Consider the following 25376-nt stretch of genomic DNA (forward strand, 5'->3'; position numbering starts at 1 on the left):
GGAATTACACCTGTGACCAGTCTCAAGTTTCTGTGTTTGTTAAAAGCGTACACGAAATCCCATGCTTTTTTTGTGCATTAATCCTTCCTAAAAAGGCAGACCAGACACAAATCCATGTCTCAGCCTGTGGAAGGGAGGGGGCCTGAGAGAAGCAGGTTGCCTAACTAGCTGCCAACTGAACAACTCATTCCAAGGTCCAGAGCCTCGGCTGCGGAGATAGTGTTGGTGAGGTGTGTACGGCAAGGGCCATACTTGAGTGCCTGGACCTTGGCCTCGACTATCCCTTGCGGCGTTCCGTGGGTCAGGGCAGGTGGGTGTGGGGAAGGGTGTTGCGTGGCAGATCGGGGGGCAGGCAGGCAGGCAAGCTGGATATATGTCTGGGAACACACTGGGGGCAATGACCCTGGTGGCTGTGTGACCCTTGGCCCCTGCACCGGGGCAACCGGGAGTTCTGCAGCCTCCCCCTTTGCCCGCGCGTGGGGCCATCTCGGTCGGCCCCACGACACCTTCGGCCGGGGCTACGCTGACGCTCGGTAAGCAGCCCGACACGGCGGCGGGGACCGAGCAGCGGGGACGGCCCCCTCCGGGGGCTCCCGCCGCGGGGGAGCGGCGCCCGCCCCGTCCGGAGCCGCGGGGGCTCCGCCGCGGTGCCGCCCGCCCCGTGTCCCCCACCACGGCCCCCGGGGAGGGGCCGGGCGGGCGCCGCTCCCGCCCCGCAGAGCCCCAGAGGCGGGGGAGGCGCGGCGGGGCAGCGCCGTCCGCGACACTCGCCGCGTCCCGCCGGGATGGAGATGCTGCTCCCACGCGCGGCGGCCGCGACGAGCTTCGCCGACGACGTGCTGAGGGTGTTCGGGGCCAACCACAGCCTGTCGGCCGCGCAGCTCTCGGCGCTGCTGCAGCAGCTGGGCGCCGCGTCCGCCCTGGGCTCCGCGCTGCCGCTCCACCACCTGCACCACAACCAGGTACCGCGGGGGCTGCGCCGCCGGCGGCAGCGGAGAGGGCCCGGCTGCGAACAGGGGCACCGAGCCGGCTGGGCAGCGCCGTGGTGTCTTAAATCTCGCTCGCCGTGGTGTTTCCTCGTGTGGAAGCCGGGAAAGAAGGAGGGAGGGAGGGAGCAAATGTCTTACGAGGCGCTGGGTCTGGGATTCGCGCAAAGGTGCCGGTCCGATGGTGAGAGCAGCTTACGGCAGGGGAGAGGCTGCCGTCCATCAGTGAACTGCTGCTCCCTGGCATTCGTTCTCCCTCCTCGTTGTTCAGCTCTTAGAGTGGCACTTTTCCTGGTTAAATGGCATCTGGACAACAGCAAAAGGCGTATGAGAATCAGCTAGTTTTCCCCTCCGGCAGCTGAATAAGCAGATCTTCAGGACTTGTTCAAAATACAGTTGTCATGAGACAGCACAAACTCAATTGTACAGACAGGTCTGGTTGTGTAAAGGAAGTGTTTCAGAAATTTTCACATCTTTCGTCTAAGCTGAGTAAAAAGTGTACATTCATCGATTAACCTACCAAAAGCTTTTTTAAACTGATGTTTAATTTACTATCACTGGAATATTACTTTTCATGAAAATATTTTTACTCTGTTTAGTGTCTTCATACAAAACTCTGATCTCATGGCTATTTTTAAAGTGTGTGTAATTTCACATATCTTAGTGCCCTAGACTAAGTTTGTTTCCTTGAAATGGAATTTTGAGGCTGGTGGAGATTTCCATGTGCTCAGACATCAGGGACACAAAGTCAGTCACAAAAATGAAAGGAAAGTAGAAATGACTGTTTGGTCTGGTTTGATTCCACTCCCTAATAAACAGAAGAGGGATGGATCTAGGACCTCGAAAATTGTTTTTTAACATTTGGAGTAGTAGCTCCTTTTCTTGTTCTGTGAAGGAGACAAATCTTGGACAACCTCCATTAGTGTTAGAAAGGTTTAATTGGGAATTAATGCCACTGAAATTAATGTAGTATTCAGTATAAGCATAGCAATATTTGCAGGAGTCCCTGCTTTCAAATCTCACAAATTGAACACTGTTCCGACACAGTGTGTTAAAAACATAAACATTCCCAGCCACACATGCTAAATACAAGTTTTCACTGTTCAGTGTGGCTATGAAAAGGAGCTTTCTTTAAGAGGGCCATAGAAATGGGCAGATTCCTCAGTCCTTCAGTTTTTCCCTCTGCAAAAGCACGTAGTTCTCGTACACAGGCTTTGGCACAAGGCACAGAGGAAAAAAAAAGTGATGGTCTTTCTTTTTCCTACACATGCATGTTCCTAATAAGTAATTTGAAGTTTAACAGAAACAATTTGTTTTTACAGACCTGTTCTCTTTGTGCCCATATTGAATAATATGTAGGTACCATACTGAAATGTGTATACTTTTTTTGCTGAGTTACTTGTATTCTTTCTTAAAAATGACTTTACAGCTGCTCCATCAGCTTGTACCACTAAAGCAAGTGCTTTTTTCTTCCTGATCTTTGATCCCTCATGGATATTAGGTATGTCCATGACTTTGGGCAGGTGGTGCTTGCAAATGCATGCTCATACCAAGTAAATCCCATGTGAGTATTTTTAAACTCTGTGACTCTTTGTGCTTACAAGTTGATAATTTTGAGTGTCTACTGGTTATGACAGAAGCCATGAAGTGACCTAACCTAAATTTGGGTGTTGGAAGGTATCAGAGACCTCAGCTTTACTGATTCTCTACAGATGAAAGTGAATTCCTCTGGAGAGTGACTCAGGTCTTTCCAAGTAGGCTGAATCCATTCAGGCTGCATATACATCTGACTGTAGAAAGACACAAGGTTTATCTTAGACTTTAAGTTTATAAATTCTGTGTCCAGAGCTAATGGGATGAATTCCAGGCCTTTCTTTGAATCAAGATAACATGCCCCTACTCTTCAGAGAGTCCCTCAGCCAAACCTGAAGGAATTTTTAGTGAAGAGCTGATCTGTAAGGGACAGGTGATAAAAGCACCTGGAGGAAGGAACAGTCTCTGTAAGTTTTCTCCCAGTGAAGCTGATCCATTTTCTTTTTCAGATTTTTCATTTTTCAGGTTGAAAGTCTGGATGTGTAAGCCAGAAGAAGATGGATGCTTATTCTCTGTTTTCCTTTGATACCAGGTTGACTTGAAAAGATAAGAGAGAATAGAAAAATGATTTAATTTGTTGATGATGGTGTTTGAGCATATACTCATGTAGGCTTTTATGGTAACTGGTGAAGATGCTGATTTTGTTTTTTATGTAGGAGGAAATAAAAGGCACACTTTTTGAGTATTCTTGGAATTTTGCATTTAACTGTCTCCAGTTTCTTATGATTTTGGTCTCTTCTTTCATCATGAACTTTCATAATTCTTTTTATTGTGTGTTTATATTTTCTTTGCTCTTCAATTTTTCTGTCATCACCTTTTCTTAATATATAAGTTCAGGCTTCTTGTCAGAGAAATAAGTAGTAACTGAGAAAACTCAAATACTGGTCACTGCTGCTATTTAACGTTTTCCTGTGGAATTCTCCCACATTTTAGACCTACTAACAGGGGTAAAATTGGTAATTGCAGTCTAACAGATGATGGCTTGGTTATGCACTCTGTATTTTACATTATTAGGAAGATGTAAAAGCATGAAACCACACTTAATCTTCTATCCTTGGGTTCATTGTAGTATGGTAATCATACATGTGTACCAAGGGATTAAATGACACATTCAAGATTTTTGGTCAAAAATGCATGGAAGGTAAATGGTCATTGGAAAGAAAGCTTGTTAACATCACCTTTATTTTGTGTTTTGATGTAGTCAGTAGGTGCTTAAATCATGCTCCTGTTTCCTTCTTTGACTTTTCCAAATCTATATTTGTACCAGTCTAGACGTTAGAGCTGAATACTGTGGTTTAAATGTAAAAATGTAAAAATGTAATTAAAATTTTTAATAATAGTAATAATCAGTTATAATTAATTTACATTTCAGGACGAGTCAAAATCGAGTAACTTTAGTATTTCAGATAGACTAGAACCAGGCTAGTATCTGCTTTGATTTTTTTTTTTTTTTTTTGGTAGTGTTTCACTAGTTAAAACTCATGTTTTTTTTAAAGAATGGAGAGAGAGTGGGACTTGGGCTCTTGATCCAACACCATGATCTGATGTTGCCTGACCAGTGAGGCTAAATAGGCTTGTTCTACCCTCTAAGTGTCTTATTCCTACAATATGCTCAGCAAATTTCAGCACTTAAGGACAGTTTTCAGCTCCCAGCATGAACAGCTGCCTTGATCATGGGGTGTGTGTGAAATCCCTAAAGCACACAAGTGCATTCAAGCAGCCTCATCTGGTTTGACTCCTCCTAGAATGTTGCTTATTGAAGGAATGATCGTCTTGTAGCACCATCCTGTTCTTAGCTGTATGACAAAAAGTTGTCACCACGTTAGCATTAGATGATTTAATTTGTTACAAGTAAGTTGAGGAAGACATGGTTGTATGTCTCTATTTTGCTTTATCCAGCCTCAGACTAAATTAAAAAAAAAAAAAACCAACTGGTTAGATAAGCATTCACTGCATTCTTTCTTTGCTGTTGCTACTGTGGAACCCTTTGCTCAGCCCAGGGCTGGGCTGGTATTTAATCTAGCAACATCTAGAAACTGCAGTCCAGGATGCTGTTGGGTGTTTTCGTACTTCATATGTGGAATGCTGCAGATAAAACAGGCAGAGCAACGATAAGAACACAGCAGAACGCAGGGACTGATGCATTTAAAAGATGGTTGTTGCTGTCATATCTTTTAATTTTTCCAGTTAGAGGAATCCCATATTGGTCACTCATTTTTGGGAAAGCCTTAGCAGGATAAAAGTAAGCGTATGTTTGAATAACCTAGTTGATGGTTTAATTTTTCTACGTCTGAATATTTTGTAATTGTGGAAATTGTACTGACTTAAGTCCTCCCCAGTTTTGATGAAAGCATTTTTAAAAACATTTTCTTAAAAGTTCAAGGACAATCAGTTTTGTTATACCTTTTTTTGCAGTTGTTTACTAAACACTGGGTGACAGTAACATTACAGCCAGTCCCCTCACCTGATTGCTGTGATGAGTCTTACTGAATAGCAGGGGACAGACATAACAGTAGAACTTGGTGAGTCAGGACATCATTTTCAGTCCCCTGTTCCATGAGGCTAAATTTTCTTTCTGCTGAGATCATCTGTCAGTCTTACAAAATAAATACTGCATGTTTTTACAGCAGTGCGGATGTGTTAATATATTTATTTATCCTCCAAAGATAAATGCAGAGTTCTGCAGTGTGCAAACATGCATTGCTCCAGTTCAAGAATTCTAATAGATTTAGTCTTTTAATTAATCCTTTAATTGTGCCAGGGAACTCATGCAAGCTTGCTTTTAAGCTCTTGGATGTATGTAGGAGTTTACTGAGAGTATGAGGTGACTTATAACAATGAATCATTTATAAGAATCATTATCCTCTAGGTTTGTCCCTTATCAAAATAATAATAATAGTAATTAAATAAAATGCTGTTTCTCAATTTCATATGAAAGAGCTGTTGTCCAATAGTTTTTATCACTTATGTGTTTGCATGTGGGCAAAGTTATAAATCTCAAGTTAACTAATTCATGCTGTGTCTGATTTATTTTCTCTCCATAATCTGTCTTCCTACCTACAACACTTGGATTTTTGTGAACTAATGTTAATACTGATGTATTGGTGTTTTAAAAAACTAATAATTAATTCTGTATTTCTAGAAATGAGATAGTTAAAGGTGATTTCTCTTTGAGATAGTTATGTTATAAATTCTAAGCTCTTACTGGCTTGTTTTTTTAAGGGCTTTTCACCACAGGTTCCAGGAATGGCTCTATGAGCCAGTAATAAGCACCATGCAGGAACTGTTCCTGTAGACCACAAGTATTCTCTCTTTGTTTCACTATGGGCATATTAGCCATGTATTTTGAATTATTCTGTAACGCAGAGTCAACAGGAAAATGGTTAGGTGCATAACCAGTTTAGAAAACTCCAGGGCTTTTGGTATCAGTCTGTAAAAGACTGTATCTTTAGTGATGATTTCTTCATGCATTACTTCCACCAAGATTAAATGGAGCAACATGTTTTAATGCCAAAAAAGTCTTCTGTTATCAAGTCATATATATTTCATATGTGATACTTCTTTGACATTAGCATTGATGTTGAAAGATGAAATTATACATACTTTGCTTCTGTATATTTGAGTCTTCAGGGTCTCATGGCCTTAACAAAATTTATACTTATGTTTAAGTTCAAGCATATATTTGAGTGCTTTGCTAGGCTGGGTAATTAAAGAGGAGGGATAGAAACATCCTGGTTATAATATAGCTGAAGTTGCTTGAATTGACCTGCATGTTCTTCTTCTCCAAGCTAAATCAAATAGAGTAATTTTTAAGTGATGTGCACATGCTTTTCACCTTTTGGACGGCATTACCAAATTATTTATTAATGGAAACAGAAGTTGAAGTAAATGACTTGCAGTTGCTTAAGCTTGTCTCTAGAAGGAAATGGCTTCATAAATAATAATGTTGAATTATTGGAGAAGTGCTATAGAATCTGAAGGGTAGCACAACTGAAAAGAGCAGGGAGTGAACATTTGTTTTTATTTTGCTAAGACTTACAGTGCTCTGCTTTGGCAACTGAGATTTGCTACAGGGAGAGTTATGCTGTAATTGATGTCTTCTATAGAAGGAAAACATTTGACTTTTTTGCTCCCGAGACTTAACCTTGGTGTGTGTTTGTTGTGCAGCAATAAGCCAAATCATTTTTGTTGACATCCAAAAAAAGAACAGTTTTTCCTTATCATTGTAGGAAATAAAGAATGTGAATGAACAGAAAGTGTTAGGTGAAAGACGTCAACACTTTGGAACGTTTAATATAAAACCACTCAATTTTTCGGTAGATGTATGTATTACAATATTTCTTGGTCTGTATTTTATCTTTTTGGTTGAAAGTGACAAGCACAGGAACCAGCCCTGCCCTGGCCAGGTTTAGCCCTGCCGAGTATGTTTATTGTTAACCCATCAGACACTGTTATATCCTGAGCTAAAGGCAAAGTGAAGACCCAAAGTAGGAGTGTATCCCATCGGAGTACAGGAAAGGTCTACAAAACAGTGTTTGCTGTTAAGAGTTATTGCTGTAAGATGAATGAAAAATGCTGAGTGCTGCTAAACTTTAGACCATTTTTAAGTAGTTAATGGGGGATATAAATAAGAAGTGTTGTTGTAACCCAGAAGTGGTCACTCGCATGAATAAGCTGTCACTGAATTACCAGTCATTTTCTGACATATTCTGTCACTGAGATTTTGAATGTATTTATTCTGCTCTTAAATGAAATTATTTTGTAATTACATGCTTTCTTATTTACTTGGAAGCTATTTTTCAAAATATATTGTAGAGTTTAACTGTCCTGGTTCATAGGGCGTAAGATTTGCAAATGTCTCTTTAAAATATGTTATATTGATTTCTGGTTTATCTTACTTAAAGTATTTTGAATCATTTCTGCCTCACATTAAGCAATCACAGTGCTTTCCTGCACAGCATACAAACACTGCGTAGGTTTCCTTGAAAACGCACTACAGTATTTTGATGTTGTAATTCTTGGATTTCTCAATGTATGAATTTTTGTGCCTTCACTAATATATTAAGTTGGCAAAATCCCTTTTTCTTACAGTGCTTGACTAGTGAAGAAATTTTTTCTTTGCATGGGATACCAAACAACAGTCACATATCAAATTCCAGCTTCTCTACAATATGTCCTGCTGTTTTGCAACAGCTAATTTTTCACCCGTGTGATCATCAGGAAAACTTTGAGGATACATCTAAACCAGATTCTTTACAAGGTTAGTTAATATAATTAATATTAATACTGTTACTGGAGTGGGGTTTCCTTAGGGGAATAGTAAGCATTTATCTATGCATAACAGGAGTGTCTTGTTTAAGAGGATATGGTTGTAAAGTGGAACCATAAAATGCTGTTTCAGGTCAGCAGACTATCTAAACAAACATATGGAGTCTCACTGGTTAATAGGAGAGAAGATGGGAGTTCGGAAGGGAAGTTTGTGCGGGTGATTTTCAGTGGGAAATCACCTTAGTGGAATTTGCATGTATCAAGGCAATACAAGGTAAAATTACTTAGCGGGCTGCATTTGAGTGGAGATATTTGCAGGTGGGAGTCATGACATCAGGGGAGCCAGTGATTGTTTTAGTGAGTAAAAATATTCCTTCCAAATTCTGACTCCTGCTTCTTCTGTGATGACCCCTCCATGTCGAATATCATCGCATGACTAGGTAGCCTTGGACTTTCTTCTTCCTACTATTATTTCCATATTTGTTGTGCACAGAACTGTATGGTGCAGTAAAAAACATAGGACAGGGAAGTTCAGCTGGTTAATGAAGTAACTTGTTGCACTGATAAGAATCAAACATACAATGACCTATTGATTTGCTTCAGCATCACGGATAAATTTACTACTCCAAGAGGGTCAGCTAAATTAAATTTAAAAGTTAGAAGTGCGGATGAGCTGTTGCCTAATGAGCATTTATGAGAAGAGATAGAAAAGTGTTTTTCATAACTTTTGAAATACTAGCATTAATAACAGTCCGATTAATATACGTGATCATATTTATTAAGAATGAGAGGTCATTACTAAAGCTTAGCTGTGTCAGTGAAAGATTAGAATTCTACTTGAGTAATCACTGAAATCATGGCACCAATTTACCATGGCCATTCTAAATTACTTATATGAAGACACATATTGCCAAGAAGTCTGTGATATCTGCAACAGAGAGTAGCATCTATCCTTCCCTTTTTTTTCATTTTGTTTTGGGGGAACTGTTTAAGTAGGTTATACATGGTATCCCTGACCTACAGTTAGCCTCCTAAGCTATTTAGACCATCCCTCTTGTTTTTCTTTTATCCCTCCAGCTCAGAAGCAATGTCCAGTAGCCAGATAAGCAAGGCAGCCTTCTCCCTGCCCCTCCCTTGGCTGCAGAGCAAGAAATCTGCAAGGCCCATGTAGAGTATTTTAAACCACAAGGGTATGAGGCTGTGGCACATAGTGGTACCTATTTTGAACAGAAATTCACAGGAAGGCCCTATGCCAAATGCAGCTGTTGATTTATGCACACCCCCACTCCGTCACAAAATGAATCTGTATTGCAACAGCATTGGCATCAGGTGATTTCAGTTACCTGCCCATGAAGCAAAATCTTCTGTGCATGTTTATATCTGTGCTCATGTGAATTTTCTCCCCAGGGACTCCCATTCACTTAACGATATACTGTCTTCTGAAAGACTAATGGACAAGATGCATGGAAGTAACCAATACAATGGGCTTTACAGAACAGCTACTTGAAATAAAAAATAAGTGCTGATGAAGCAGAGTAGAATTTGGAAGGCAACATGTATTACGTTTTTTTTTTTTTTCTTGGGATTTGTATCACTCATATCTAACCTAGCTGACCTTAGGGGCACACTCATGTCCTTCCCTTCCTTGCTTCTCTGAAAGATAATAGGGAGGTGTATAGAGCTGTGTGAAATAGCTCAAAGTTCCCAGCGGCATTCCTTCTGTCCCAGGTGAACACTTTCTGTGCTCTTTACTTGACTTCTTCAGAAAGGTATTCATGCACTTTTTTCCTCTCCATCCTAGGCCAAGGTTAAAGAAGAGCCTGAGCCTGCTTGTTCTTATAAGCAGCAATGCTGAGCAATGATGTTCTGAGGAGGCCACCTTACTTGCACTCCTGAATTATATTTTTTGGATTTCTTCAGGCTTTGGGTATCTTGGCTGTCTCCTTATTGGGTCTGCAGTTCTAGAGACAGAAAGAATAATAGTAGTTGGCAAAAGCTGACTGCACCACCAGTCTCAGGGGAAGAGAGTGTGTGTCCTGAGTGCCCTGCCCTGGCATATCAAGTCAGACTAGTCGGATTTCTGAGATGCATGAACTCACGAAAACCCTAGTGTAGATGGAGTCCTAGTGAATAAAATAATTTTTAAGGCAGCAGTGCATACTGCATTGTGAAATACAGTCTGTAATGCAGGAACTTTGGCAACATTGGTTATCTTGGAATTCTGTTACTTTTTTATTTTGTTAACTCGGTTTAAAATGTACATTTTTGCGTAGAATATGTGTAGATGTCCATTTCACTGAACTGAGACTGCTGCTTCTGCAGTAATCCCAAACTGTGAACAGTGGTTTCTGACTCCTGATGACAATTGCAGACCCATTTGTTTCTTATAAATTTGATTTCAAAAAGATATTTACAAGCTTAATTGTCATTTATTTTAATGGAAAATAAACTCCTCTGTAGCTTAATGAATCTACCCATATCTAGTTGTGTTTTTTTCCTGCTCTCTGTATATCTCTCTCAAAACTGGTAAATTAATGTTCTAATTAGTAGTGATATACCTTCGTCGAATACTTTAAATGTTTCTAACGCTTTCTGTTCTTGACATTATATAAATATCATTATATATAAAAATTGTGATACTGTACAAACAAAACAGAGCCATTCCAGCAGGTGAGTAATCCACTTTGTTGTGTTTTCCAGTTGTGTTCCAGAAAAGTTAGGCTGCAGATCTGATCTGTTAGTTTCTGCCATGCGACTTCTTTATGTGCACACAAGCTTATAATGATACAGCGTTCTGGATTAAACCAAATTGTTCTCATCTAGGCAACGTGGTGTTGGCTCTGATTATTATTTGTGCTTAATTTTTACAGACAAACCCTCTGTCTGTGTGGATAACTTTGTGGTTCTGTGGCATCACTTGAGGCACCATTGTGGACCTCTTCAGTGCAGCTTTTAAAGCTTTTCTCTGTATTCACAGTGACTTGAAATGTCACTGGGAAAAACAGCAATCATGCATAGCGGCACGACTTTGTGATGCTTATGAGCAACAACAGCAACCACACCACATCTCCCCAGCCTATAATTCAGACTCCAGAATTATTATGATACAGATTTGTGCAAGTCCTGGTGTCTGAACATGAAAAACCTGAGACTATGCTTATGGTGAAGGAAACGATGTTGTGGTGAACCCTGGTGCACATACTGCTTCATAGTAAAGGTTTTCCCCCTTGTGTACCTAAATGGCATGTCCTTCCTTTTGAACCTAGAACCTCTTTTTAATGCACTTTCATGTCTCTATTATAATTGTCTCAACTATGAGCTATCTGTCACCCCACTTTGATAAGCAGTTATGGGCAGCATTTTCAGCCAGCAGAACTTTGAATAAGAGGGGGAGGGAGGAGTGTTAGGAACTAAGATACCCCTTCAGGGTGATTTGAAGGAGTCATCCATTGTCAGGAAGGATTTTTGTATCTAGTACAGCCAAGACAGTAGACTTCTTGTCTTGGAGTTCCTTAGAAGTAAATGGCAATTGAATCTGACTCTGGGACTAGTCACAAGTTTTGTCTTATCTGTACGCTATAGCTACTTCAACTACTGGCCTAAGCCTTAATTATTACTCTTCACTGGCTGTAGAGAGACCTGGTTTATATTAGCAGCAAATAGGCTAGCCCCGATATATGTACTTATTCTAGCACAGTTTCCATTTTTAACATGGTAGTCGCAGACAGTGTTTTCAGATATTTCCTTTCTGCAGGTGTGCATCTTAACTTAAGAATGATATACTTGTGACTTCTAATTCAATCAAGGAACCACTATCTTTACCAATTCCATTTTTACAATTTAGCAATTAGAGAAATCACAAGCAGACTGAAGTGGGTGTTACACTGAAATATTTTGTATTTCTCCTTGTTTATCCACAGTTTGGGGATTTGGGTTCCTGGCTGTGACCATCATTAACTTCGCATCACTTCTGGGATTGATTTTAACTCCTCTCTTAAAGAAGTCGTATTTCCCCAAGGTTTTAACTTACTTTGTGGGCTTGGCCATCGGTACTCTCTTTTCTAATGCAATTTTCCAGCTCATTCCAGAGGTAAGCAAGGAGAATCATTATTTGGTTTGCATACTAGTTTCTAAAGTGTATTAATTTTAGAAGCATGCTGCTGTGGGGTTCTGTGTGTGGGTTGTAGTCTCCAAAGAGTTTTGTGTGGGTTTTAGTGTCATTAGCTATTATCCCTTTCTGGGATGAGTCAGAGCCATCAAGATCTCTGTCTTGTTGTGCACTGGGGAAGACCAAGGGCTATTCTGCCTTTAGACAGAAAGAGAAATGCATTGGATAAAACTGTAGTGAACTTTATTGGGCTACACTGTTAACATTTAATCCAAGTTAAAAAAATGTAAAAGATCAGGATCTTTCTCAGTTTCAGCTCATGGAAACTGGTGGTGGGTACAGAGACAGATTTTATAATAAACAGATATCTGTGTGGTGTGGCATTTGTTTGTTTTTCTGGAAATGTGTTAAGATTACAGGCTAATTTTCATTGCTTTTTTCTTCACTGTTAGGCATTTGGGTTTGACCCGAAAGTAGATAACTATGTTGAGAAGGCAGTTGCTGTGTTTGGTGGATTCTATATTCTCTTTTTTGTGGAAAGGATTCTTAAAGTGATATTAAAGATCTATAACCAGGTAATGAAACCTATCACTAACTGAACAAGCCTTGCCTGAAAGTACCTGTCATATTTTATGAGATACTTGCTAGTTGAATAAAATGTGTGGGTTTTTTTCTATTTTATCTGAGGAATTCAGCCCTACTGCATGTTCTGATATATCTGTTTAAAATCCATATGAATAGGGGAAGCAACCTCACTTTTTGAAGGAGTTACAAGCAGCACTGGGAATAGAACCCAGATGTGAGTGTGGTCTGCTCTCACTGGAATATGCTCCAGTTGCTCTCAACAACCAAGTTGTTGGTGTAATAGCTAAACACATCAGAAAAGTATGGAAATACATAAGAACTGGAGAGAATGGAGTCTGCCCATGGAGTCTTCCCTTTGTCGGGAGAAATCCATGTGACATTTATACCTTCTCAGTCATCTGCAAAGTGTAACCATGCTGATAGCACCTGAATCTCTCCTTCAGTAACTTCAGCTCTGTGTTTCCCCATGCTCTAGTACACAGACCTGCTTTAGTGAACACTGCAGTTACCTCTTACTGCCCAGTACTCTGCAGGCATTCTACCCATATATCAGAGTACTTGTTTGCTGTGTACTCTCATCAGTGGGGCAGAGTTTGTCTCAGAGAAGGGCACCTGAGAATTTTGGTCCTCTGTTCATTACTTGCAAAAGGAAATTGTCCTACTTTTATAAGGTCCCCCCTCCCAAAGTATTGCTGGTACTGAAAACTATGATGATCAACTACCCCTTGTTAGTAATAGCTAAAATAGAAAAACCAAATTTGCTACTCTTTATTTTTGTACACAATTGACAAAGGCTAATATGCTCTATTTGATAAGCAACCATGAATAACTAGCAAATGTCAGTCACTTCCAGTTAGGTGTTTGACTTGGGAGGTTCTACATAAAGGTGTAAAATTGAAAAATCCCACATGTATTCTGGTTAGCTAAAAGTAAGAGATAAGTGAGGAACTTAGATACATTTGGAGTTCCTTTAAAATTTGAAATGTTTACTGCTGCTCATTTCAACAATCACTTGGTGCTGAAAGCAAGGCAGCAAGAGTATGATGCACCCACCTTTTCCTTTTTGTCTCTATTCTATTATGTTTGCTCTTATGCTTTTGTTTTAATTAGCTCCTACTTATTTATTTGTCACCTAGACTGGCCATAATTACTTCGAAAATGGTGAAGAGAATCATTCTCAGGATAAGACTAACCCCCCCAAACCACTGTCATCCAGCAATGGGGGGGCGTGTTACGCAAATTCAGCCGTCATAGAGAGCAATGGAAATCTTGGTTTTGACAGCATCAGTGTGGTCTCAGCACAGGTATGAAAATTGTGTCTATTTTTTTTTATGGTATTCCTGCCAATTATATAAGCATTTCTGAGGGGAGAGTTAGTATGAACTTTTATTACCTTTGTAAATTTTTGTAAACTTGGGACATGGACTTGGTAGTGTTAGGTTAGTGGTTGGACTCAATCTTACAGGTCCAACCCAACGATTCTATGATATTGCAGGTAGCAACAAAAAAGCCATCATTACTCTTGTCCTCCTCCAGTGAGGTTCAAAGGGGCCAGGTAGTCTTCAGAGTCATTAAGGGGCAGGGGAGGGCAGTGTGGCTGAGGTGTTTTGGGGCAGTTTGGTAATGACATGAGGGTAAGTCTGCATTCAACTTTACAGGCCTGTAGTATTTAAGAAAGAAAAAAAGAAGAAATCCTTTGGCATAAGCCAACACATACCTAAGAGAATTTTAATGTGTTCTCGTAATCTCCTGCTTGTTAAATAGGCCAAACACAGCATCGTCAGAAATCATCATGAAGTCTTTAAGGAGGGAATTTGATGCCTGACTGTGCTGAGGTGTGGTAACTGTTTTAGCCGTGGGGATCCAGCTATATTCTCTCCTTTAATGCCAGAACAGATTGACTGCCAGAGTAAATGTTTAATTAGTCACTTACTTTCTGTTTTCACTTGAAGCAGTAATTGCAACCTTGGAAACCTCCTTTGTGCTCTACCCAAAGTTTGTATCTACTATGCATTGAAATATTGACAACAGTAACTTTGAAGAAAAGTTGTTTCAAAAACAAATTGCTGAAATGTCTGTATTCTTGAGTGCAGAGTGCTAGAGTTGTATAACAAAACTTTACAGTGGCCTTTATTTATTCCCCAGAGTCAGTGTCAGTATTCCTTCTTGGTCCTGTGGGCATTTCTAGAGAACACGAAAGGACACGTCTGGTTCCTGTCTGAGGGAATCAGAGATGCATTAGAAATAGCAATAGTAATCTGAGATATCATGGGATAAAATAAGAGAGGCTCTGCATAATTTTTTTATTTTGGGAACGAAGGAGAGATCATTACCTTTAAAAAAACTCCCTGTGTCTAGAAGAGGAAAAATACCAAGGACGTCTTTGGTTTTCCATAAACTGTAGAGATACAAATAATACAGAACTGAATTAATAATTAATAAAAATCAAACCTGATAGTCCAGCTGGGTATTACAGAGTTCCTTAGCTGGCATATCTTCTGTGATGTCTGCTAAACTACCATGAAAAAGTGAGAATGGTCCAGCAGAGACAGACACTGTTCATTTTTTTGCCTTGAAATCCTATATATTTGTAGGGTAATTTTGTCAGTAGTCTGCCTTATCTTAAACATGAAGAATATGTATTACTCGTTCATCTTCTTCTATGGGACACACAATGTAGTGAAGTTCAGAATATAAATCCAGACAAGCAACTTCATTGTACTTTACATGATTTAGAGAAGTTGTCAAGACATTACCTACAATAGATCACATGCAAGAATTATGATACTTCAGAACTACACAGTAAATGGCAGCTAGCCATATACCTATTGCAGAAACCTCTCAGAAACTGCCTCCTAGTTTTTAAACTACAGTTATTTCTGCATTTTGAAAGATTTGGTGATCTTTAATTCAGTGATCTTTAAGAATAAGCTAATTCTTAATAGTATCTTCTTACTCAATGTTCTTTTTTTTTATTAGACGCATAGAAAGTCCAGCATGTATATTTGTAAATTATTTATTTCATTAAAAAGGCCTTCAGATCAGAATTTTATATGTATTGTACATATACTCTGCTTTGGGCTGTTGTTGGAATTCTCAGCTGTGCCAGAAAATGGGTCCTTTACCTAGTCCTGTGGCTAAGCCAGTTGTGCCATCACAGCCCTCAGAAAGCCATATGCACAGGCATGGTTCCCATGTACAACCAACTGTGCTTTGGTGGGAACAAACTTAAACAAGTACGTACAAGCGATGTTTTTGCTCATCTGTATTATTTGCTCACTGTTTCCATTGCTCTTTCAGGAAGTTTCATCCTAATAAACTTTTTTTTTTTTTTCCATAAAACTCTTTATTTTATGGAATTGCTTGGCATTTGATATGAGATTTTTTGGTAATAGAAAGTTTTTACAGAACAAAACCATCACCTCTTTCTCATGTATAATAGAAGTTGCTAACATGTCTTTTCAAAATACAATTTCCTGAGATTAATATTGCTGCTTTATCAGAAAATAATTACTGTTTGTGTGTATGTGAACAATGTTCCTTTCTAGTAGAAAAAATGAGTTAATTGTTCAAATTAAAATCTGTGCATTGTCTCAAACTCCCTTTCCTCAGTGAAACTAGAAACATGTGCAAGAAAGATGATGTCTTTTTGGCAGAAATTAAGATGATCTACAAAACAGTGCCTCCACCAGTTCATAGGCAGCTTGAAGGATGGTCACCAGGGAACAGAAAATAACATAAGAGAGCAGATCTTCAGCTCAGGGAGCTGGATGAATTGGTGGAATTGGTCTATTACTCATAAGTGGTCCTATCTCAAGCAGAAACAGTACAGGTACAAATTAATCATCCCAGAAACGTGATTGGCATTGCTTGTGTTGGATGAAACGCTGAGAGGAAAGCTTTCAAAAGCTAAAGGCAAGCATGTAGTACAAGTCTAAAACTATGTGTTTGAGTCATCAGGGAAACTCCCAATTTTTTAATACCATTGTTCATTTTTGCATCATGAAAGTATAATTTCAGAACTTCCTATGGACTGAATAGGAGCTGTAAGTGTGTTTTGTGGTAGCTTTGGCACTACTCAAGCAAAGCTTTATTATCTATGAGTTCCAGACAGTGCAGTAAGCATCTGACTCGGAAATTCCTGACCTGAACTTTTGTCCTGTCCCAAGACAGCTCCTAATACAAGAATGTAGTCAGATAAGAGTCTGGTGAGCAAATCATGAGACAGTCCTTATTGCTCTGTCATTAGAGATTTTGTAAGAATTTACTGATCATTGTATTTCCTTGTAGTTCAAAATTCAGTTTCCTGGTAGTATTTGCATATGGCAAAACTCAAACAGTTTGCAATGTTGTTTTTAATAACATACAGTGAGGTGGATTGAGAACAGGCTGAATGGCAGATCCCAGTGGGTCGTAATCAGTGGCACGGGGTCTAGTTGGAGGCTTGTCACTACTGACGTTCCCCAGCGTTCGATAGCAGGCCCAGTATTGTTTAACCTATTCATCAGTGACTTGGATGAAGGAGAAGATGCCTCCTCAGCAAGTTTGCTGATGATACAAAGCTGGGAGGAGTGGCTGATACCTCAGAGTACTGTGCAGTCCTTCAGAACAACCTCAACACGTTGGAGAAATGGACAGAGAAGAACCTTCTGAAGTTCAACAAAGACAATTGCAGGGTCCTGCACCTGGGGAAGCTCTACAGAGAAGGACCTGTATGGGTCCCAGTGGACAACAAGCTGTCCATGAGCCAGAAATGTGACCTGGTAGCCAAGAAGGCCACTGATATCCCAGGGTGTGTTAGGAAGAGCACTGCCAGCAGGCTGAGGAAAGTGATCCTGCCCTGCTACTCAGCCCCAGTGAGGCTGCATCTGGAGTGCTGTGTCCAGCTCTGGGCTCCTCAGCACAAGAGAGACATGGAGCTCCTGGAGTCGGGTCCAGTGGAGGGCAACAAAGATGATGAGGGGAGTGGAGCATCTCTCTTGTGAGGAAAGGCTGAGGGAGCTGGGCCTGTTCAGCCTCGAGAAGAGACAACTGAGGGGACCTTGTCAGTGTATGCAAGTATCTGAAAGGAGGATGTCTAGAGGAAGGATCCAGGCTCTTCTCAGTGGTGCCCAGCAATAGAAGAAGAGGCAATGGGCAGAAACCGATGCACAGAAGTTTCATCTGAATATGCGGCAGAACTTCTTTGCTATGTGGGTGACCAAGCACTGGAACAGATTGCTCAGAGAGATTGTGGAGTCTCCCTCACTGGGGATATTCAAGAACTATCTGGACACAATCCTGTTCAATGTGCTCTGGGATGACCCTGCTTGAGCAGGGAGATTGGACCAGATGACCCACTGTGGTCCCTTCCAAACTGCTCCATTCTGTGATTCTGTGATAAGTATGTCTATAGGCACACAGATGTATGTATTACTGCTTAGTTATTCCAGTGAGTACTCATTAATGCCTTATAAGCAAATATTTTTTTTTAATGGGGGAAATACTATAATGCCTGCAAATATTCTGTAAATACACTATGTGTGTATAGAAATTTAACAGAATGGATCACCAGAAGTTTTTAGGGGAGGTTAGTTTGTGCTCACAGCTAAAATGGCAGTTCCTTTTATCTGCTTCAGGTTTTTCATTATTTCGTGGCACCACATGCATAAATTACTTCCACTTTGGGAGGAATTAGTGAGATCCCTGGAGTGTATGTGCATTGCAGTTTTATGTTAGCCTGTTGATTTCATACTCTGAGCCTTTAAGTTGCACAGTCAGAATTATCCACTACTGTTTTTATTAAACATTCACTTTGTAGAAACTAATTTGAATAGCTGGATTTGACTATCATTGCCCAAAATGAGAAATAAAGTTTATGGAATATCTGAATGTGTCTATACTCATGTGTGCCTGGCTGTTATGCAGCAGGTGTGTCTCTGAGAGCATGATGTACTGGAAGTTGTGTTTTAAATACAGATGCTGTCAGTCAATGTGATCAGGTCCTTCTGGCTGTACATGCTTAATTGCAGTGGCTGAGGAGGCTGTGAGGAGCCCTGGGACACTCTTTACCTGACAGAGACTCCAGAGAGACATTCAGACCACTATGGCTGGAACTGCTGTCTCAGCTGAAGGGCATTCAGATGAAGCTTTGTAGTCAGAAGGGTGATTGGGCCCTCCATGTTAACTTGCTGAAAAGGAAAACATTTGGTGTTGCTACCTGTGCCTTTTGCTTCTTGGACCAAGCAATTTGATCTCTGTATGCAGTAGCCCTTTAGTTTATACTTGGCATTCATTTAAGGACAGAAGCATTGATTTGTTGGCTTCTTTATTCAGTGTTTCATGTAATTGCTTTATTGTGTTATTTTTTTCCCAGGAAGAAGCCACCCAAAGCAGCTTATGCAAGTGTCTTAATGGGCGTCCACTGTCAAAGATTGGGACCATTGCTTGGATGGTAACACTGAGTGATGCCGTACATAATTTCATAGATGGTTTGGCTATTGGAGCTTCTTTCACTCTGTCTCTGCTTCAAGGGCTTAGTACCTCCATAGCCATCTTGTGTGAAGAGTTTCCTCATGAATTAGGTAAGGAACTTCATTGCACATGTTGTTTGCTGTGGAAGTCACTGTTGTAGGAGGTTATGCATAGATTGAAAGAAAGTTTAGACAAATTAATGGAAAAAATATTCATCAAGAAGTTCCCAAGCATCAAAATACACATCTGGCACAGGAAGTTCCCTAGTGCAGGTGGGTGGAAGCTGGGACTGTATATTGGAAAGGTGTTAATTATCCTGTTCATATATATTGCATACACTGTCATATGAATTAATTTTAAAAACAAAAATCATTGTAAGTTGGTATGTGTTCCCATGCTCTTAGCTCAATCTTGCATCGCCTATTTATTTAGAATATATCAGTTTCCTTAGTATTGAAGGGAAATCCTCATCATGTACTTGAATGAAGAAAAACAACAGGGAGTTATACAAATCATGTCTTTTCTTCAGAAGTCCTTTGAAATCAGAAAATAAACACAATATAACTTTCTGAAGATGGTTTTCTTTTTTTTTATTCTTCTAGGGGATTTTGTCATCTTGCTTAATGCAGGAATGAGTACTCGCCAGGCTCTGTTTTTCAATTTTCTGTCTGCGTGTTCCTGTTACATTGGGTTGGCTTTTGGTATATTAGTAGGCAACAACTTTGCTCCTAACATCATCTTTGCTGTAGCTGGTGGAATGTTCCTGTACATCTCTCTGGCAGATATGGTGAGTTATAACTTCATTTTCAGTTATTTTTTAATCTGCAAGAAAACAAAGACTGCACCAAGTCTTTCCAGTAGAATTTAGTACTTTCTTGCTCTTATGCCGGTGTCATCTATTTATTATTATTATTATTATTATTAGATGTTAAATCAGCAATTATCCCCTTAGTGGGGGTGCACAAATAGTTATGTTTGTTCATGAAACATGGAAGTCTTTCACTTCACAAATATGGCTCATCATGTTATTGCTGAAAAGGAGTTTTAGAGAGGGACAAGCTTTTCATGAATGGTTTCATTAAAGAGTAATAAATACTTTGTATCAGCATTTTAAAGTGTCAGAGTATTTTGCCTTATCTTTAAAATGTTCATTTGTCTATTTAAACCATATTGTGAAAGAAAAGCAGAAAAAGAAAGGTAAACAAAATGAAGTTAAGTATTAAGTTTTGAGTTGAATGAAAGGTGTTTTGTAACCACCATGATAATTTTTGGGGTTGTTTAGCTGAAAAACCTGATTTAAATTCTGTTCTGGTTTAAATTAAACAGTGACAGCCCCAGTTTCAAGGTTCAGACTAAAAAATTTGCTGAGTTCTATGCAAAATAGTCTGCCTATCATGTATTTTTCAAAGTATGCTAGAAGATATAAGCGAAAGAGACGTCTTTCAAGAGTTTTAAGTTTTATTGTTTTTATTTCAGTGTTGTAAGAACAGATGCAGCAGGTGCAAAGGTGTTTACACCTGCCACATGAGAATCCATTTGAATATAGAAGTGGAAGAGTGAGGCCTGAATTTGAAAAGATTTAAGTCTCCAGTTTATTTCTATGTGTGTTCAAGAAATGTCATGTAGTTACAGTGACTATTCCATTAAATGCTATTATAGTTTTTGTAATAGCATAGAATTTAAGTAATACTCCTAGAATAAAGAAACAATATAAGTAGTTTATTTTATAAGTTCGTAGTACCTTGATTGCTAGAGCTTTTCATTTAGTTTCACTCTTATATAATGAATAGTAATGTACTGAATTATGATGAGTAAAATTCATGGCATAGATTTAGAGTGGCTCAAATTTGTTATTAATCCATCAAAGTAGGTAACCTTCTTTTTATTTTTATCTGTTGTTCTGGTCTCTCTGATCCTTTCTGTCTCTCTCCTTCTCCTCTCCTCCCCAAAATCTCTTTCTCTTTTTATAGGTTTTTGGATTGTATCAGTTACCTATCTGAATTTTTCTTCCCCCTGAAAAGTCTGACATAGGGTATTCAAGTGCTCTGTACAGAGATCTGGCTTTCTGCTTTCTGTTATGATTTTCACACACTTCTGGTTTCCTTGTCCAGAAGCAGGTAGGATTAACCGGAATGTCATTCCTTCCTCCTTCTCCTTTTGCTGTGCTTTTCCCTTCCAGTATTGGCATCTGCCACCTCTGCCAACAGGATCACTGTGAGGTGAGGCTGTGGGCAGGTGAGAATGTGTACACTGAGGTGTGTGCACAAATGAGCCTTGTTGTATGGCATGAAGTTAATCTGGTTTGCTGCCATTGCCTCTTGTGCAAGAGTATTACGGAGCTCTGGAACGATTTCTGGGAAGGTTTGGCCACTTCCCGCTAACCTTAGCCTGTTCTTCAAGAATTGCGTTACCTTCAACGGCTGTTTTTGTGTTGTGAGATCAATGATACCATTTCTGAGTCACCCAGCCTGAAGGTTTCCAAACTAAGACTGAAATAAACTGTCTTCATTGCATTCTGGTTGTACTACTCCCAGCAGAACTGGAGAAGAGAAAGTTTATTTGAGTATGTTTGTCAAAATCTACTGTAGTTGATTTTATCTGCAGCAAACGCATACCCTGAATCATCCCATGCAGGGAACTTTTTGCCTGTGCTCTTCTGCCATCACCTGAGAGGAAGTACCTTTGTTTCTGCAGTCAGCAGCACAGCAGTCATCCCTTGCTATTGTGCTACCATTAAAATGCATGTTACGGAATGAAGACTCCCTTCATTGCTCTGTAATGTAAAATTGCATGTGTTACCACCACTTTCACACCAGTCTTCTTTTTACCTTGCTTGACCTCACTAGCCCACCAGACTTTCTACATGTAAAACGTTTCTTGCTTCTGAGGCGTTGTCTGTGTTTTCATCCTCACTTCTTTTGCCTTTACATAAAGCAAAACAATCCTAATCTTGCACTTCCTGAACAAGGATTTCTCTGTTTATACTAGTGAAGGAAGAAACACAACATTTAGTAATACAAGGGCAGCTGCTTCTAGCAACACAATAACCAACAGTTGGAAACTAGGAGACTGCTGGAATCAAAAATGGAAAATCTGCATGAGAGACAACCAGGTGAAATCTCAGTAGAGAGGAAGAAGACACCATTTCATTTCACCATCCTTGGTGGAGTAGCTTTTCAGGGTAATTAGGGTAGCCTGTTCCCATGACTGCCTTCATGCTCTGTTAGTTCTAATATTCAGTCCGAAGTAGCAATATTGTTCAGTTCTTAATGCCTTAAATTAAGCACGCTACCACGAGATGGCAATACTTACCTAAAAATATCCTTTTTTTTTTTTTTTTCAGTTCCCAGAGATGAATGATATGCTGCGGGAGAAAGTGACAGGAAGAAAGATGGATCTTACATTCTTCCTTATTCAGAATGCTGGTTTGCTAACGGGGTTTACTGCTATACTGATGATCACCTTGTATGCAGGAAATATCGAGCTGTGATAATGCAAGTGAAAACGGAATCATTATTGAAGACATGAAGTAAATTGCAAATGGAAGATACTTGAAATCTGTAAAGGGACATTCATTACTGACCAGTCCCATCCTGCCCCTCTTGCCCCAAATATAGGAAATTCTTCTTTAGGACTTGCAGTCAATCCAAATAACAGGAGCTGTCAGCTTCTGTACGATGCCAAAAAAATGATGCTAGTATTTTTGTTTCTACTTAAAATTATCAGACATATCTGAACTGTCATAGCGAAAGGATGTTACTTGGCCAGTAGAATTATGCAATACATGCAACTCAGGACCAACTGAAAGCTGAGGAGTACAAGGAAGATGTGTATTTAAAAGAAAATAATAGAGTTTCATATACTTTTTTAAACTGTGATGAAGGCAAGCAGTTTCAATTTTCATGACTTTTGTTGCAGAATTTGTCTGTGTAACAGTGTAACATCCCCTTTCCCCACCCACTCCAAAAAAAAAAAAAAAAAATCAAACTATTTCAGAGTAAGTACTAATGAAGCTAAGATTTTTAATTACTAATTAACACTGGAAGGAAAGATACCAGTTCCTGCTTTTGATCTTCTCTCTTTATAAGTGCACTAGGGAATTGTTGATTTATTTTGAGAACCACTTTTTTTAATTAGAGGGAACCTGTGTTAAATTTATGACTGTTTTATCAACTCCATAATATTTTAGAAACATTGAGCATTTTAAAATGTACAAGCATTTTGTATTCTATGAAAATATAGACTTCTGCATTTAAGTTTCACAAATATTCCCTTTAAAAAAATCAGTATTTTAGTTTCACAAAATGAAATTTAGAAAAAAAATCCTGCTGAAATCAATGTTCCAGTAAGCTTTTTTGTAATTTGAATAATTTCCTCATGTGCAGTTGAGTGGAAGTGAGTGATAATAAAATATACAAATTCTTATCTCAGTCTGTTGCATGTGACCTTTCTAAAATCATGCTTATATGTATGAGTTCTTCTGAAATAAACAATTCACCTCCAGTGTTATAAGATGTGCGCAAGGAAATTCATAAAAATATATAGTCCATTTCAATCACCACTTTGCTTTGAAGGAAAAGTTCTTCTCTAGTAAGTTACATTTTTGATTGATTTTTAAGCAAGTTTTACAGCTTCAAAGAAAATACTATTTTTTGATGTATTTCCTGGCTGTAGGAAAGGACAAATATTTTATTTTTAATTCTCTATTAAAATGTATTTTCTACCAGGTAAAGGATTAATTTTAATATTTTATATGAATCTCATCTGTAATTACATTAGAGAAAATAACTAGGTGTCTGTTCTTCTGCACAGAAGTTGTAAATGATACTTACTTTAAAATACATTATAAATGTTAAAATGCAATCATAGTAGCCAGTGACATTTGCTTTATGGAAAAGGCATTTATTAGTCACTTTGTGCCCTCTAAGTTTCTGTGAAGAAGAATCCTCCCACTCCATGTCTTTCTTTTAATTCCTTCTTTATTGATTCCTTGGATATAATCTCTTTGTAAATGCTACTCTTGTGTATGACAATAATTTATTACAGTAACTGTGAATGTTCATTGACTTTTTAAAATAATTTGACCATTTCTAGTTCATCAGATTATTTTGAGAAGATACCTGTATGGTACTTTCCACCTTTAAATCCAAACATTTGCAAAGGAGACTCCCTAAGGAGGAAAAGCTGAGGCGAACGAGTCATTGAAATAACCTACTTTTGGATCACAGAGCAGAGATGGAACAGTCTGATTTTCCACGTAGTGCTTTAGTCAGAAACCAAATTGTCTTTTCTGCTAATTGGGTATTTAGTACATAAGAAAACTTTTTGATTTCTGTATGGGCAGGTTTGTCTTTACATCTTTGCTATTATTACTTGTTTGCCCAGTACATATTAAATACATCTGTTCCAATTCTAGGACTCTCATGATTTCCTAGACTTTGCAGATACATCCAGTGAGGAAGAAGCATGTGCAAACACTCAAAAAACTGTTTTTTTGTGACAAATAAGACTGCAATAAGTTACTCCCTAAAAAGCTTGAAAAATTAGTTGAGCGAAAGACTTTCATATTCTTTTTCATGTTAATGTCACCTGCAATACTATTCAACTTAAATTGCCACCTCTTCAGCCTTCTTTTCAACAGTTGGGCAAATTCAGCCTGTAATGTAATTTCATAGGGCTCTTACATACTTTTGTATATGTTGTTTCCTTAGGGAAAATTACTGAACATCTGATGTTAGGCATTATCTAACAAATACTTGGTATTCTGTGTTGGCAATACTGTCATAGATAGTATACAGCTGTGAATAGATCACTGTCGTAACGTTTCCTTTTTTTTTCATGATTTCGTGATTCATGACCTAAGACATGCTCCTGAAAATTCCACTAGAGGTGGGGAAAAATCCAACACCACAATGCCTCCCTCATGCCCACCCACCCTGCTGATAATACACTAAAGAAGGAGACAGGAGCATATAAAGGGCAACAAAGTGGACAAAGAGTAAATCCTAGAGTTCTTCTGATCCCTTGAAGACAGGATATGCAGAAAAGTAAAATGGTCCATGGGGGAAGCCTGTCAAATATGTGATACATAATTACCATTTATGATTTCAGGAAAAATAAACACAAAAATTAAGTTGGTACTTTAGGGTTATTGTTTTTGAAATTTTGATGAGTTCTTGACAGAATAAGGATTTAAGGCATTAAATTAAAAATTTGGTCTAAATAACCAACCAGCTAAATTAAATATCATCCCCATTCTAACAGTAGTATGGAACTCCTTATGGTCTTCTCTATGTTGAAGTATTAGCTGAGCTGCTCCATTAACTCTTGTAGCCTGCCTGAAGCTTTGTGTTGCCTGAATAAAAAGAACTATAAAATTTGAA

The 25376-nt window shown here is 39.0% G+C and overlaps 1 protein-coding gene across 5 annotated transcripts; it reads left to right on the plus strand.

Annotated features, from left to right (window-relative positions):
* The first annotated feature begins 739 nt into the window (after window positions 1-739).
* Window positions 740-23423, plus strand: SLC39A8 (solute carrier family 39 member 8). 5 transcript variants are annotated; one of them, XR_007631826.1, is made up of 10 exons: window positions 740-962; window positions 7671-7839; window positions 11768-11937; window positions 12408-12530; window positions 13677-13844; window positions 18896-19103; window positions 19596-19780; window positions 21173-21212; window positions 21982-22105; window positions 22337-22478. XR_007631826.1 is itself a non-coding variant. In XM_050338378.1 (9 exons), the coding sequence occupies exons 1-8, from the start codon at window positions 786-788 to the stop codon at window positions 21209-21211; spliced, it is 1239 nt and encodes a 412-aa protein (XP_050194335.1). In that variant the 5' UTR covers window positions 740-785; the 3' UTR covers window position 21212; window positions 22337-22474. The 5 variants fall into 5 exon arrangements, 2 of the variants coding, with proteins under 2 accessions (XP_050194335.1, XP_050194333.1); XR_007631828.1 differs by lacking the exon at window positions 21173-21212 and adding an exon at window positions 20964-21110 and having other exon boundaries at window positions 741-962; XM_050338378.1 differs by lacking the exon at window positions 21982-22105 and having other exon boundaries at window positions 22337-22474.
* Window positions 23424-25376: the final 1953 nt, after the last annotated feature.

This window comes from Myiozetetes cayanensis, unplaced genomic scaffold (genome assembly GCF_022539395.1).
Source record: "Myiozetetes cayanensis isolate MyiCay16 unplaced genomic scaffold, myiCay2020 scf7, whole genome shotgun sequence".
Classification (NCBI taxonomy): Eukaryota; Metazoa; Chordata; class Aves; order Passeriformes; family Tyrannidae; genus Myiozetetes; species Myiozetetes cayanensis.

What these genes read in the sequence shown, in the direction of transcription:
- SLC39A8 (XM_050338376.1), top strand. Translation starts at nt 786, where the DNA reads ATGGAGATGCTGCTCCCACGCGCGGCGGCCGCGACGAGCTTCGCCGAC. An exon ending in ACCACCTGCACCACAACCAG is followed by an intron (nt 963 to 7,670) that starts GTACCGCGGGGG and finishes TTTTTCTTACAG; the next exon opens with TGCTTGACTAGTGAAGAAAT. An exon ending in TTTTCCAGCTCATTCCAGAG is followed by an intron (nt 11,938 to 12,407) that starts GTAAGCAAGGAG and finishes CTTCACTGTTAG; the next exon opens with GCATTTGGGTTTGACCCGAA.